This window comes from Artemia franciscana, chromosome 13, assembly GCF_032884065.1.
Source record: "Artemia franciscana chromosome 13, ASM3288406v1, whole genome shotgun sequence".
Classification (NCBI taxonomy): Eukaryota; Metazoa; Arthropoda; class Branchiopoda; order Anostraca; family Artemiidae; genus Artemia; species Artemia franciscana.
The window spans coordinates 5,346,485-5,362,030 of record NC_088875.1 but is presented as its reverse complement, the minus strand read 5'-3'; the positions used below and the strand labels follow the sequence as shown (position 1 = coordinate 5,362,030).

The following is a 15,546-nucleotide window of genomic DNA, read 5'->3' as shown; positions in this document are numbered from 1 at the left end:
GACATCAGGATCTGGTCTTGATGAGGTCCATCGAGACTGGAAAAAATGGTCTAGAATAGGTATGAAGATGCTTGCGGTGAAATAAAACAGGTCTTTGAAAGGAAACCTTTGTGTAATTATTCGGAAAGGGTACCTCAGAACCACCATCAAAATATCAGGATCTGGTCTTGATGAAATCTACCCAAGCTTGATAGAATAGTTTAAAAGAGGTACGAAGATGCATGGGGTGAAACTAAAAAGGCTTTGTAATAGGAAGTTTGTATGATCATTGGGAAGGGGAACATCGGCAGATCAGCACTACTAACAAAATATCAGGACACGGTCGTGATGAGATCTAGCCAAACCGGAGCTTGATAGTATAGTCTCTAGGAGGTACGATGTTGCATGTGGTTTCATAGATATGCAAAGAGATATAGTAAGAGTCAACCGTGCGTTACATTTCAAGCTTTTTGTAAAAATGGTCAAAAGAAAGCCCTCACCGAAGGGCATAGAACATTTGTACTAGAAAAAAATTCAAAGTTTCTCTGTCAAAAAAAAAATACAAGCAGTATCATCCAGCGGCGGCATATAAATTTCTGATGTCCCAAAATATATTGCTACAAACCAGGAAATCGTGCTTAAGTCATGCATTTAATTAAATCTTAAGGTGGTGGTGATTTTGTGGTCTCAACTCAGATTTCAGGTTAAGTTTTCTCCATGTACCATGAGGGATCGCTCTATATGGTGTTTTTATGCTGCACAGAGATGACTGACAGTTCACAGGGCCTTTCATTTTTAAGTTATGCCTACACTTGCAATGGATACTGGGATCCACTACACTGGGATACTGGAACCCTGGTGATACAAGATACTTTACGGCTGCACAGGCCGTACATGCCATACTTCACCACTGGTGCCACTTTACATTACCCAGCAAAATTTTTGGGCAGACTATTACTAGTACTGACAACTCACCGCAGCACCAAGCCACCTGCGGCCAATAAAGCTACGCACGCTCCCCCTCAATCCCAATCTATTCAAAGCCTCCTGTTTTACACCCTTGAGAAGTTCCCATTTCCTTTCAATCTTTCTTTATGACGGCCTCCCATCCCAGACAAGGGCGACCTACTATCTGTTTAGCCCTAAATGGTTGACCGAAAAGGACAATCTTGGGCAATCTGTCATCCTTCATCCGCACAATGTGCCCTAGCCATCTTAACCTTTCTTTCATTATAGCCCTAGAAAGCGGGTTTGAACCACATTTTTTGTACATGCTACTTTTTGAAATACAGTCAGTCAGCCGGTACCTAGAACAATCCGTAAGCAATTTCACTGGAAAACATTTAGCAAACCTTTAGCGGCTTTTCGGAGAGACCATGCTTCATAGCCATATTTGACCACCGTCATCACTGTAGCTTCTTATATTCTAATCTCGCTTTGCAGAATTATCTTTCTATTCTTTCAAAAAATTTTTAACTGTTAAAAAACATCGTTAGGCTTGGCTATTCTACTTTTATTATCTTCCCCCCTCCCGCCGTCTTTACTAATGATACTACCAAGGTGAGTGAAGCTGCCAACCTGATCAATCTTTTCTCTGCCCACCATCACTTTTTCATTCTTTCACCTTTTATTCCTAGCCTTAGAAGCTTAGTTTTCTTAATATTATTTTTTAAACCTATTTTAGCACCCTGAACTCGCAAAACCTCTAAAACTTCATTCATTTTGCTCACACTTTCATCTAATATGCTTAAATCATCAGCATAATCTAAGTCCAGGAGCGTTTTTCCTTCCCATTTGATTCCGTGATCTCCAATTGCTTTTCCTGTGCTCCTTAAGACGAAGTCCATCAAAATGATCCATATAAAGGGGGATAGAACAAAAACCTGCTTAGCTCCAGATTCAATACAAAACCAGTTGCTAATCTCATTTCCTACCTTAACCACAGCAGTATTATTCTCGTACATAGCACTAATCACTTTAATGTATTTGTCTGGTATACCCTACAAGGATGAGACCTTTGCTAAAACTCTCCTACCAACAGTATTTGAAGCTTGCCCATAATCTATGAAACTGAAAACCAAAGGTGTTTGACAACTGAGGTACTTCTCAATGATTAACCCGAGAGTGAACATTTGGTCGACATATCCTCTGTCTTCTCTAAAATCGCACTGTTCTTCGCTTAAAACTTTGTCTACAGCATCTCTCTGTCTAAAAAGTATCATAATACTAAGTAATTTGCTACCTAAAGAGACCAGAGTAATACCTAGATAATTACCATTCTCACTCTTTTCACCTTTCTTATGCAGAGGTTTAATTAACGTTTTCCTATAATCTTTAGGTACTTCCCCTTTTTAAAATATTATATTCATACCCTTCAGTAACTTATTTCTAACCTTAGAGCCACCATATTTAAGAAAGTCGTTTACGACACTATAAGCACCTGGGGTCTTGTTGTTTTTTAATCCTTTAAGTACTGTTGCTAATTCTTCCTCAAAAAACAAATCTTCTTTCACATCCAAGGTATCACAACTTTTTCACTTTCCTCTATATATTTTCCTTTAACTCTATATCAGTGTAGCACATTCTCAAAATTTTCTGCCCATCTCTCTTTAACTCTTTCCCGTTCTTATCTTTAATTGGGACAAATCTGGATTGTCTACTCCCTCTCATTTTATTAACTTGCCAGTGCAATATTTTATTATTATGCCTTCTGGCAGCATCTTCCAGATCTTCGGCAATTCTATTAATGGCCTCCACTTCACACCTCTTAGTTCATATTTTAATTCTTTCTCCACTTTCTTTACATTCCTTTTGTTTTCATATAATCTATCGCTCAGATAATTCTTGTACAATCCTCTTCTCCTCTCTAATAAACATAAAGCTTTTTTACTAATATCCCTAGCTGCAGACCTAACTTTCTTTCCTAAGACATCATCAGCAACTTCAAAATTGTTTTTCTTGAATCATTCTAACAATCTTCCACAATGTCAAATTTTAAACTCTCAAGCTTAGTATTCAACTGTTCCTGGGAATATTCTCTCAAATCCTCATCCTGGACTCAACCAGCATGATAACTTCCCGGGAGGTAGCTACCCCTCTGAAATATTAGCTTTAAATTAACCCTAGACGCTACTAGATAGCTATGCTTACTTTTAACATCAATTACAGCACTCCTATATTCCCTAGTATCTAGTATTTATCTTGACAATCACCTTAACCCCAGTTTTTTTTTAAATGTACGAGGTTTTGTTAGCTAATTGATTAGAGGGAGAGATTCTTGGACTTATTGATTTACAACAGCTTGGAAACCTGAAGGAGACATCTACTTCATACTACCTCGTTAGGCTTCTTGACACCGTTCTTAAAAACCTTGAAAACTCTGATACTTGGTTGAATCTTTTATTAATTGATCTCCAGAAAGTGTTTGACTTAATTTACCACAATATTCTTGTAAATAAACTGCTGACGGAGTTTCAAGTGAGTCCTTTTCTAGTTTAGATTGTTGCCTCCTTTCCGAAAAATCGCTCTCAAGTGTTTAATTATAAAATTTTTTATTCCTATCCTTTTCCTACCTTTTTGGGGGTCCCACAGGGAACTCTGATGGGTTCCATTTTATACTTTATAATTATAAGTAACCTCATGACTGACTACAGTATGCAATGGAAGTATGCTGACGGCCTGTCTGTACTTGAGGTTTGCCGACAGATTATTAAAAGTCCAATTATGACATTATTTGACGATGTCACACAGGAGACTCTTTATCGAAGATGAAAGTTAACGCTAATAGATCGTCAGTTACGACAGTTAATTTTTTAAATCACCCCCCCCCTATTTCACAAACCCCTATCCTCCCAAAATCTCTGTCACGTGCATTAACTATTTGGGATGACAGTTACTGTTGACATGAAGTGGGACGCCCATGTTCAATCATCCTCAAACAAGCTTCCCCTTTAGTTTTCCTTCTAAGACTTTTGATAAAATTTTCTTCCTCCCCCCCTAGGGATCTTCTCCAACTTTATTGTTCTCTTATTAGGCTAATACTCGAGTATACGTGTCCGTTTATTTTGGTCTTTCTTCAGAGCATGTCTATATGATTGAAAATGACAAAAAACGAGCACTTAGAATCATAAACGGAAAAGGGAAGGTTCTATATCATTATCTACTAGGTAAGTTCAAGCTCACAACGTTGGCCAAGAGAAGAAACCTCCTGTTCCTTTATGTTGGTACCAAGACTCTGTGTGTTCCCCGATTACGTTCCATCATCCCCGAGCTGTACCTTTTCGTCCGCAACAGACCGTCCCGTATAAAATCGCAAAAAGTCCCAAAACTGACTCCTATCCCCGCTAAACTTCCAATTAAATGAACCCCTTACAAAGTTTGTATGACCAATCATTCCGTACGAAATGCCTCGGGGGAAAAAACATAGATCATAGGCATGGTCTATGATTCAAAAAAAAAGAAAAAATCGAAAATGTCGAATTTTTCCGGCAGAGAAATCTCCACCATTTGATGATGAATTTCACCTTTCTTATGAATTTAATGCTGTCCCTGACTGTATTATTTTTCATCCGTCACCTGCTCTTTCCGCATCTATCATCTCTGAATCTTTCCAACTTGAGATTCCTTACAATTCTATTCAGTATAAATACTTCACAAAATTTATAGAAGTACAATTGGACTTGTACAATAAACGTCTTTTTTGTTATGAAACAGATAAGAAACGGAATTCCTAAAAGGTAAAGAATCAACTGTATCATATCATTAGCATAAATATGGATGCAATTACGTTTTTTCGGCAGTATCGTATTTTCTTAAAAGAAAAAATGAAGAATTTCAGATCAGATTGGTAATGCGTAATGCACTCTATTCCAGAAGTGTACTATGTATGGGCGACTTTCTTTCAGCCTGGCTCTGCTAGGAGATGTCAATTACAAGGAAAGCAAATCACCCCTCCTCTTTTTGCCTATTTAGCTAGTTTTGGAAAAAAATTACATACTTTATCATCGTAAAAAATTCTCTTCCTATGAATTGCAAGAAATATATTTTACCCTCTCCTATATTTTTTCTGAACTGAATTTTCTGGTCTCCATCCTTGATGGTACACACGAAAGATTTAAAGGAATTATGACCACTTTATATTATACTTTATCCCCATTCCAACAAAAGCTCATGTTATCTTTTATTGCATTTTGCCTAAGTTGAACAAATTATTTTTTAAAGTTTACTCCGTATATTTTTGAGATCTAAAAGCAAACAAAATAAAGTAAGATGTGCTTGAATGCTAAGGCACATCAGCAGCAGTTAAAAAAAATTGAAAGTAAGATTTGGTCTTTGAAACGCAGCGCTTTCATGCTGCCTAAGTAAATTAATTTGTTTAAGCAACTTTACTTTCTGGTGAAAGTAAAGAGCGAAGTTGAAACTTACTGCTTATAATAAGCAGTTTAATACTGCTTGGAATGACCAAAAATTACTACTTTGCCGTTTATGCAGCGTATTTTGAAAAACTATTTTAAATAAACTTGGTTGTGATATTTTATTATATTTGCGGAACTCTAGAAAACTGGCGCTCTATTTCACTCTTCTGACATTGTCACGCTCTTTACTTCAGAAAACTTAGCTTTTTCTTAGATCAATCTACCTATGCAGAATTATTAACTTCAAATTTTTTTACTGCCGCTGATTTACCTTAGTGTAAAGGAGTATATTAGATATTTCATATTATAGGCCTAGCACCAAACTAACTATGTATAAAAGTAGTATGATATATCAGGGAATAGAATTAATTATTAAGCGATTACATTTTATATAACACACCAATAAAATACTAGATACCAGCAACGAAATCTCGCAAATTTGTTTTGAATTTTAAGAACTAGCAAATCCGAAGCAATCTGAAAATGGCTGCACCTGCTGCTGGTGAACAATATATAGGAAGCAAAATCTGGCTAATATCTAAAGCTGAGATACGATATGAAGGAATCCTACACTCTATTGACCCTAATGAAGCAAGGCTTGCACTTGCCTATGGTATGCAATTACTTCTTGTCTTAAGTATGATAATCGGGACGAAATTGTAATTAAGCTTGGTAAAATGGTGAATTTCTGATAAAAAATTTGGGGCAGTCTAGGTTTTGGACCTATGAATGAAGTGAAAAACCCCACTCACTGATGTTTTTATGCTCTCCTAATATAATAATCACTTGGTGCAACTTCAATTTTAGGCCATTTTTGGACCCTCAAAGATTAAAGTTTTGGTAAAATTCTAGTTGATTGTCTTCTTACTATCTCATAAAAGGGGTTAGGTTAGGAAAATGAAAAATTCAGAGATGAGTCTACAGGCTAAAGTATGTCCCAGGAAGGTATTTTGAAATACCTACCTCTACTCACTCTCCCTCTAGAGGGACCTTTAAAATATGTGCATTATAAAAGTGAAACCTTGCAAAATAGATCTTCTGCTTGAATGAAGTACAACCAAATTGTTTTCAGCTTCACAACTTTGCTCAATCCCAACTTATATGGTTTTAAAGATATGCAAATACATCTCCTAAATTTTGAAAAAAAAAACATTGATGTGGCTCAGAGTTCTACTCAAATAACTTAACAGGAATTACATTTTCAGAACTAAAGGCAGAGAAAAAGCAACTGGTAACTGAAAATTAAGGTAAAATGTTGTTTTGTCAAAATTTTAATAGGTATAGACCTGTCATGTAGGCAAATTCAGGGCTTTCTAGAGGGGGAAGGAGTAGAGATTGGTATTTTAAAATACCTTCCTGGGATATACTTTAGCCTGTAGACCTATCCCCAAAAGTTTCACTTTACTAACCTAACCCCTTTCTGAGACAGCAAGAAGTCACTCAACAAGAATTTTATCAAAGTTGTTTCTGTCATTTTAGATGGTGCTTATAGCCAATGTCTATGTAAGCATCTCTTGTTTGAACTGGTCTACCTGTAAATTGAATTGACTATGAAGAAATTGAGAACCAGAAAATGCATTTGAAACAAGCATGGACACAAGGGGAGGGTGATGAGGCCAATCCCCCCTTAATAATTTTTTAAGAATCTTTCCTAAATTATACTATTAAGAAAAGAATTGAAAAATAGATTGTTTTTGAAATAAAAACAATGAAACATATCAATGTAATAAAATTGTTCAAAGATGATATATAATATAAATGTAAAACTGAAACGTTCCTGTGCTGTTAGGGAGAACACAAGGGAGTGCAGACCCAAGACACAAAGGTTAAATAGTTATTGTTTTGTTGTTGGTGTAATTGAATGGAGCTTCTGGAATTTCTTCTCTATGCTCTAGGATCTTTTTTTTTGTTTTATCATCAATCTAGACAAACCAAAAAAAAAGAAAATTCTAGATGATTTTAGATTGACCCACTATCTTCACAATCATGCTTAATTGTACTGATTAATCTACTACACACAAACTAACAATTAGTCTAATACCCTGTCAAAAATCATAAAATATCAACTATTCCAATTATAAATACAGGATTTGAAATAGTCAAAAATTCAGAAAGTGTACAAAACCAAAAATATTACAACTAAAAAAATCATTACACTTCCTACATAAGGAGGGATGTCCTACCATCCTTAAGAAATTCCTCATTGTAGTGGCATCAAAAATTACAAAAAAATATATTTAAAAAAAAATCAATACACTTTCATCATATGTATAAAAAAATTACCAAATTTGAAATATAATTGAATTCAACAGACTAACAACTTGCTTTCATTAACAAACATATATAAAAACAAATGGTAAATCCAATATCAACAAAAAATAAAAACTTAAATATATACCCCCCAGCAAATAATAAGTAAACTATATTATACATATTTTGACTATTCAACCATAAAATAATACAAAATCCAATAAATCCTTCTTACACATTTTTATATTTAAAATTTTAATTTACAATTATTTAACAGGGGAGGAAGAACCAGACAATTTTTACAATACAATTCACGCATTGCAATACACCCTCATATAGTGCACTATTTATTATTTTACAAAACATCAAGGTTTAACAGTGATAATGCTGTGCTTATGTCCTTATGTCCAAATACAATCAATCTTATTTCCCATCACTGAACTTGAAAAACCTAGTCCTTCACCAATGCTATAAATGTTTACCTCATTGCTAGCAGCCATAAAACATTATGTGAAGTACCCTGACAATGATGTCAGTTCATCTGCCAGGCATCAAATGTCTACCTTATATGGGACACTGAAATAGCTTAGAGCTGTGATGAAGATACTGGCTTGCCATCTATTATGAGGGTCAAACTTGTATCTTTTTATATGCTGTATGGCTTTACATCCTACTATAAAGAGATGGCTGTCATTATTATGAGGGTCAAGGTAGTATTTTTCTTTATGCTGAATGACTTTGCATCCTACTGTAAAGAGATTTAAGAATCATTTGTTGCCTCTAACCAATCAGGAGTTAAAAATTTTGCTTCTCAATTTCTTCTGCCAAGTCTATGTCAGTAGTTGAGTGAGTATATCTCCCTGGACATGAGACATGGTCATACTTATTTTTTGTTGCAGGGCACCATAAGGCCAACTATCCTTTCTGGCATACCTCATAAGGTCCTTTGAGTAGTAATATTCATTGAAAAATGTATTTCCTGCTGGTAGGGCTAGGTATACTTGCACCATTTATCACACCCTTTACCCATTTGTCCCTTTTTTCTTGACATCATATTCTGAACCTGATTAAGTTCTCTTCCAGTCTCATAGAGAAAAAATTTGGACAAAAATCAAATTGGCTAAAGAGTTTGTTGTCCACTGCATCAAAACACACTGTTTCTCTTCTGTCAATCTTTTGCCAGATCTGCTTTTCACCTTGATTAGGATAAGTTTTGTAGCCTCAACACAGCTTGTCTTTTTCCCCAGTAACAACATTAAAAATAATCACCTCATCCTCAAACATTGTCATTTAAATAATGGGTACATTCTCTGACATTGCATTTTGAGAGAGGATTTTCTATATGTTTTTGTCCTATTTTGATAGAAGTCACTCATGTTGGTGCCTAGGCACTTAGATCTTGTTCATTCATCTTGTATTACAAACTTACAATCCTGTGATGGTCTTCTTCCCTTTGACTGGGGTTGCCTCTGAGTGGCCAATGGATATTGATGTGTGGCAATCACATTCTCAACAAAGGTTTTCAAATGGCAGATGATCTTCCATTCTGGCAACTGGTAAGTGAGCCAGTTGATCTTCTATTCTCTTACATTATGTCATGTCAATAGCAAACCTGGCCTTTTAATTATTTTAAACAAATTTCTAGAAGAAGGATGTTGCACTCTCCTTTTGGCACTGCCACCCCTCCCAAATTAAGGCTCTGTATTTATGCTTGATAGGAAATACATAATTTGGGCTATATTTTGGCATATGAATAAAGAATTATTGTTTCCAATCCTGTAATGTAGCTAAAAATAAGAGAAAAAGTTATCATTTTTAGGTTCTATCATTGTCTGAATTTTGAATTTTTAGCAAAAACAATTAGGCCTTTATTCAGAAATAGCATCAATAAAAGGCATTGAGCAGTATCTTCACTTTATTTGTAGATGAGAAATGTAGAGTGCCCCAAATTTACCAATAATTCTAGAATGCTCACTGTTATAATCCCTTAAGGTGTTTTATTTTACTCTCTCCCCCCTCCCCTAAAATACCTTGGATACATAGTCCCAATTATGGTAGATATGAAGTAGTTTAAAGTTACAGACCTAGGAGTAAGGTGAACATGCCACTGAGGCTGCTACCTTTTTATGCTCTCTCTAAACATAATAATCACTTTAATCAGAAATCCAATTTTGAGCCCTTTGAACATTGTAAATTTTTATCTGTAATCTTTAACTTACTAATTTCAAACTTACTTTTTGATTATAATTCCATTTTGAAAATTGTATAATCCACAAGCATTTATTTATCACATTAATTTTGGATAAAAACACTTAAATCAATACTGCAATCTTTTCTTCTTATTCTGTTAGGCCACTTAAACAGTGGAGTCTTTTTTTCTTTTCTTTTTTCTCTTTTTTTTTGCATTTAGGCCTAGTCATAAATGAAGTCTTTAAGCAGCCTTACAGACATAGAAGAAAACAGTGCAGAATTGATTTAAACTATATTTTAACTAACTTAATCACAACAAACCACTTCTTGTGGATTACAAAACTTTCTAAAAATGGATCTATGATCAAGTAGTAAGCTTGAAATTGGTAAGTAAGATGAAAAACCCTTAAGGAAAAATTGTCATCTTCAAGTGTCCAGAAATGGCTTAAAATTGAATATCCAAGTTAAGCAATCATTGCATTCAGAAAGAGTATAAAAAGCATTGGGCAATGTCTTCACCTGATTTCTGGGTCAGTAATTTAAACTGCTCCATATTTACCCAAATTATTTATTCTCTGAGGGTTTTCCCATTGCTAGATTATTTTGATGTTGCTTGTTTGTCATTAAATGCATCCAGAGGAAAACTATGTAGCTTATAGAAAATTCATGGAGAATAAATAGGCAAATTTGACTATTAGGGGGAGGTGAGTGAAATGCTTTTAAGAATGATATAAACAATTATTTTGAAGTTTTTTTTCAGAATTTTAGGTTATTTTCTTTGAGGAGGACCAACTACTACACTAGTACCAGAAATACTCAAATTCAGTAGGGAGGAGGGTTTACATTACTCACTTACAAAGAAGGTGAACACACCACTGAGTACCTTTTTTGTGTGCTTTCTAAAATGTAGTTGTGTGCTAACATTTTTCTAGAAAAATGTAGTTGTGTGCTTTCTAAATTGGTTTACTTGGAAATTCAATTTGAAGCTCTTTATTAACCCTCTAAGATAGTACTTTTTTTCTCATTTTTATCTCTAGAAAAGGATTAAAAACTTGTCATTTACTATAACTTCATTTTGCTAAAATAATACACCCACAGGCATTAACTCATCATGGATCCAATTGAACAAACAATTAAAAAATTGTTGTGTTTATTTTAAGCTGTTACCATCACTGTTGTTTAAACTATTGTACCTATAAATTGAATTAACAGAATTGAGACAAATAAAACACATAGGAAACATATAATATAGAAATATAGGAGATGTGTATTATTGTTGATGATTAGTTAAATAAATGGCATGCACTCCCGCACAGGACAGGGTTGTGCCCTTCATGGGAGAGTTGTTTATGTTTTTGGTAATTGAGTGTAAATAATATGAGTTGAATTGAAAAAAAAATGAATTGAAGAGCCCTTTAAAGACAAACCCACTCCCCCCCTGTTAATGGTTAGAGATTAAGTATAGTCAAGCTGCAATTGAAATGTGTTAACTGTAATTATTCTAGATATCAAGAAGTGTGAATTGTTATTTTTAGATACTTGTATTAAGCCAAAAATAAGAGAAAAGGGTGTCATCTTAATGGGATAAAATTGAATTTTTAAGTAAAACCACTATTATATTCAGAAAGAGCATAAAAAGGGCATTGAGTGGTAACATTAACCTTAGTTGTAGGCCAGTAATGTAAAATTCTCCACCTTAACCTCAAATTCTAGAAACTAGGTCCGTTTTTAAGCATTCTAAAATACTTTGTCTTACATAATTGTGGATCAAATAAAGTTCTAGTTTATGGACATTTTGCTATCTTATAAAGTAGTTAAGTTAGGTAAATAAAACCAAGGAATGCATCCAGAGCCTTAATGGTTTCCTGCTTAATCAATCTTTTTGTTACCCATTGTCACCTTTTCATCATCACTCATTCATAGCCTTAGCAACTTAGTCTTATTAAATTAATTTTCAAACCTATCCTAGCAACCTGAACTTTCAAAATCTCCAGAACTTCATTCATTTTGCTCCAATTTTTATCTAGGATGCTTAAATTGAATCTAAGTCTATTAGAGTTGTTCTTCTCCAATTGATTGTGTGTTTTCTCATTGTTAATTTTGCTCAATTTTACAACCTCATATAGATGTCACAACTGCTGTCATTACTCTGTAAGGCTTGTCAAAGAAACAAAGTAAATCAAAAGACTGGTTGACCTTGTTTATGAAGAGGAAGAAGGACTTACCACTTATATCTACCAAAGAGACCAGACAAGCAAGAACAAGTGGCTTTAACCTTGTTGGTATGGAAACTTACAAGTGTCAATCCAAGTTTCAAAGAAAAGCACACACCTGATAGAATATGGAATGTTGATGAGACAAAAGTCCCAACTATTCTGCCTTTATATCAAATTTTGGCTCTAATGATGTTTGAGAAAGTTTCACTCCCTAACTCCATTGAATGTGGTGAAATTGTGACAATAGTCTGCCTATGTGGAGTGTCTTGTGCCAATAAACCTCTGGGATACATCTTCATATGGGATACCTATCAGCCATCTACCAAGCTTGCATGCTTAGTGGGGAATCACTGTGTTGCTTGGTCTTACTAACCAAAGCATATGAGTCATTAGTAACCCTTCCAGGAACTTGTTAAGCATTTTCTGAAAGATACAAAACTGGACAAAACATCCCCCATTCTTCTACATCTGGATAACCACAATTCATATATCCACCTGGTCTGAATAACCAATTCCAACTGTAAATTTCGACCTATGAAGTAGCAGAGCTTACTTCACAGTGTTTTCTGAAAAAAAAAATTAGCCGAAGGAACATTGTGTCTGCTTTTTTTTCTTCTTTTTTGCAACATGATTCAATAGGGATATTTTTTGGATCAAAAGTTTTTTCCAACAAATAGTTATCATGGACCAAAAGAAGACCTACAGTCACAACTAAACAAATTTTGTCTTTCCCCTCTCTGCCTACTTTTAGCCTAGGGTTTTTGTGTGACAAGCCCATAATTCAAGATAAGATAGAGAATACAGCACTAGACTCTTAAAATCTGAACAGTTGGTGATGATCTCTGTCTCAAGGCCCTCCAGCCAGGAAGGGGGGGCATCCTCTGCTTTTGCACACTTCCCACTTACCTTTTACAGATTTCTCCAGGTATCCAATTGTGGATGCACCTAAATAATTACCATCATATCTGAAGAAGATGAAATAGACCCAGTAAGAAAACAAAAGCAAAGAAGATCCCAAAAAAGGCATGAAGAGTCACTACAGATTATTGAAAGCAGTGATAGCAAATTTCTTGATCTCTACAACATTTTGACTGATGGCTTACTTCATTTTGGTGACCTGAAAGGCATCAAGTCCTTTGATCATGAATCAATTGTTCAAAACAATTTTATTTTGGCAAGTGCTTAGCAAGAATTGTGCAGAGATTTTTTGTGCTGTTCAAATAAAAAGTATCAATCAAGATGATTTCATAATTTCTTCCATGAGAAGAAGTGGACAGAAATTCATGGTTCCAGAGATTCCAGGTAAGGCAAATGTCAGCAAGGAACAACATGGCTTAGAAACTTCCTTGACAATTGAACTTCAGAAGAACCAAAAGAGCCAACCTAGGTTTAGTCTTTGACTACAGTGTTAGCTTGCATAGACTGTAGTAAATTGGATGTCATTCTAATGGTAATATTCTCACTCTTATATATCCTAAGCTTATGTTTTTATTTTTATAATTTCACATATACTTGAAAAAGACTCCAAACATGATATTTTAGCACAGTATGTGAACCAATACTACAGCAATCCAACCCCATGAATAGGATTTTGTTCTAGACCATGAGGAAGAAAAAATTTCCTCTTCAAAAAAACAATTTGAAGGTTTGAAAAATTCGAAAAAAAATTCAGAACTACATAAAAACTAATTGGTTTCAAAATATCCTGTCCAGGTCATCCCCAGTCTCCCTTAATGGAAGAAATGAATTAATGAAAATGGTGCATTCGAATCTTCCAAGGCCAACTTAGATAGTATTTTCTTGTTTGTGCTGGGTGATGATCAGCCAGCCAATTTGATTTTGTTCTCTGTAATACATTCAAAATGGTACAGGGTAAGGATTAGGCAAACAGCTTGAAACTCCCATTAAAATGATGACATTGTTGCTGTTCATTTGTAAAAAATGTCTGAATTTTTGAGTAGAAATGGGGTGGTGTGAATGGTGTATCCTAGCTAGGCTGTAGGAATCAGTCCAATGATCTATTTCCCCTGTGTTTCTTTAATAGACCCTTCTACATACTTGTTATAGCTTGTAGGTTTTAGCATTACTATACTTCTTAGAACCTGTTAATATTGTGATTTAATAGTAAAAAAAAAATTATTTTTGCAAATTATGTTTGGACTATTTTAATTTTGGTTTTAGTTTCAATTGTTACATATTTTATTGTAAGTCTAATTTTATATTTATCGTTTGCTTTGCTGATGATTGCCCTTAGATATAGAGCCAAAATATGTATTTTTTTAAATTTTCACTGTATTAAAATGCTTTCTATACTTTCTAATGAGTTTACCTTTTGTTACTTGTATTTCTGCACTACAAATTTAAATTCTAACCTCTTATAGGTTACAGCAGCTAACACCACTATTCATTTTTATTTATCCTTCAAAAATAAAAGCTTAAAATGAGAAAAAAATACGTAATTCCTGACCAATGCACAATTTTGTTAGCATGTTTGCTGCAATTCTTCCAGAGATATTGAGAAATGTGGATTTGTGCTAAAGTTTGCTGAATTTTCAAGGATAATTTGTGCTGATAATCAAAGATTGTCCTTGTTGACCAAACAACGAGAAGGCTGTCTCCAAATTGGGTGGGCAGAAGTAAAGAAAAATTAAAGCGAGATTTGGACTTCTTGGGAGGGTGTTAACAGGGAGGCTTTGAAAAGATTGGGATGGAAGAGTGTGCATACCTGTGTTTGCCTCAGGTGGCATGTTGTTGCAGTGATTTGTTGTAGTAGTAAATGTCATATGTCCATTTTAATGTGTTATTTTTTTATTATTATTCTTTTCTAGTACAATCCTATGGTACAGAAGATCGACCAGCAGAACATGTTGTAGCACCTAGAGAGGAAATCTTTGAGCTTATTTTATTCAGAGCTTCTGATATCAAAGATATTAGGCTATGTGAGGCACCAAAGGCAAGACCTCCTCCGCCTGAAAGAACAGCACCAATTGATCCTGCTATAATTCAAGTTCAGGTAAATGTCTCATGTTAAATCTTTTTCTCAAGTTTAAATACTCTTCATTATGAATTGTGCCTTGGTTAGGAGTAATCCAAGATTTATTTTTGTTTCTTTGGTTTTTGTTTCAAGATCCATGCAAAGAACCTGTGTGCCAAAACAACTCTGGAATAAACAGGTGATATTTTGACATTTTAGGCTGGAAAAGTAATTTCTACTCTCTTAAAGCGTATGTTCCCTGTGTCTTATTTTGCTGCTCTCCTACACTTTTGGTGTATAATTGGCAGAAAACAATTTTGATGTCATTCCGTTGCTGAGATGAAGTTCAATCTCTCTACCAAACTATGTTTTTTAAATTTGGTTTGAATAGTTTTTAGATTAAAAATACGTTGATTATTCATTGAAAATTTTGAAAAGGGGACAATTTATTCTATTTTTATGGCACTTGGTATTAACCAAGTGACATATAGCAATCGCCAATTCTGTCTTTCTGTCTGTCTGT

The 15,546-nt window shown here is 34.5% G+C and overlaps 1 protein-coding gene across 1 annotated transcript in view; it reads left to right on the top strand.

Annotated features, from left to right (window-relative positions):
- The first annotated feature begins 5,791 nt into the window (after window positions 1-5,791).
- LOC136034428 (protein LSM14 homolog car-1-like) overlaps window positions 5,792-15,546 on the top strand; it is a 45,282-nt gene continuing 35,527 nt past the window's right edge. Inside the window, exons 1-2 of the mRNA XM_065715603.1 lie at window positions 5,792-6,006; window positions 14,878-15,062. Of these exons, the coding sequence (XP_065571675.1) occupies window positions 5,877-6,006; window positions 14,878-15,062 (315 nt within the window). The 5' untranslated portion in view covers window positions 5,792-5,876. The remainder of the gene's footprint in view (window positions 6,007-14,877; window positions 15,063-15,546) is intronic.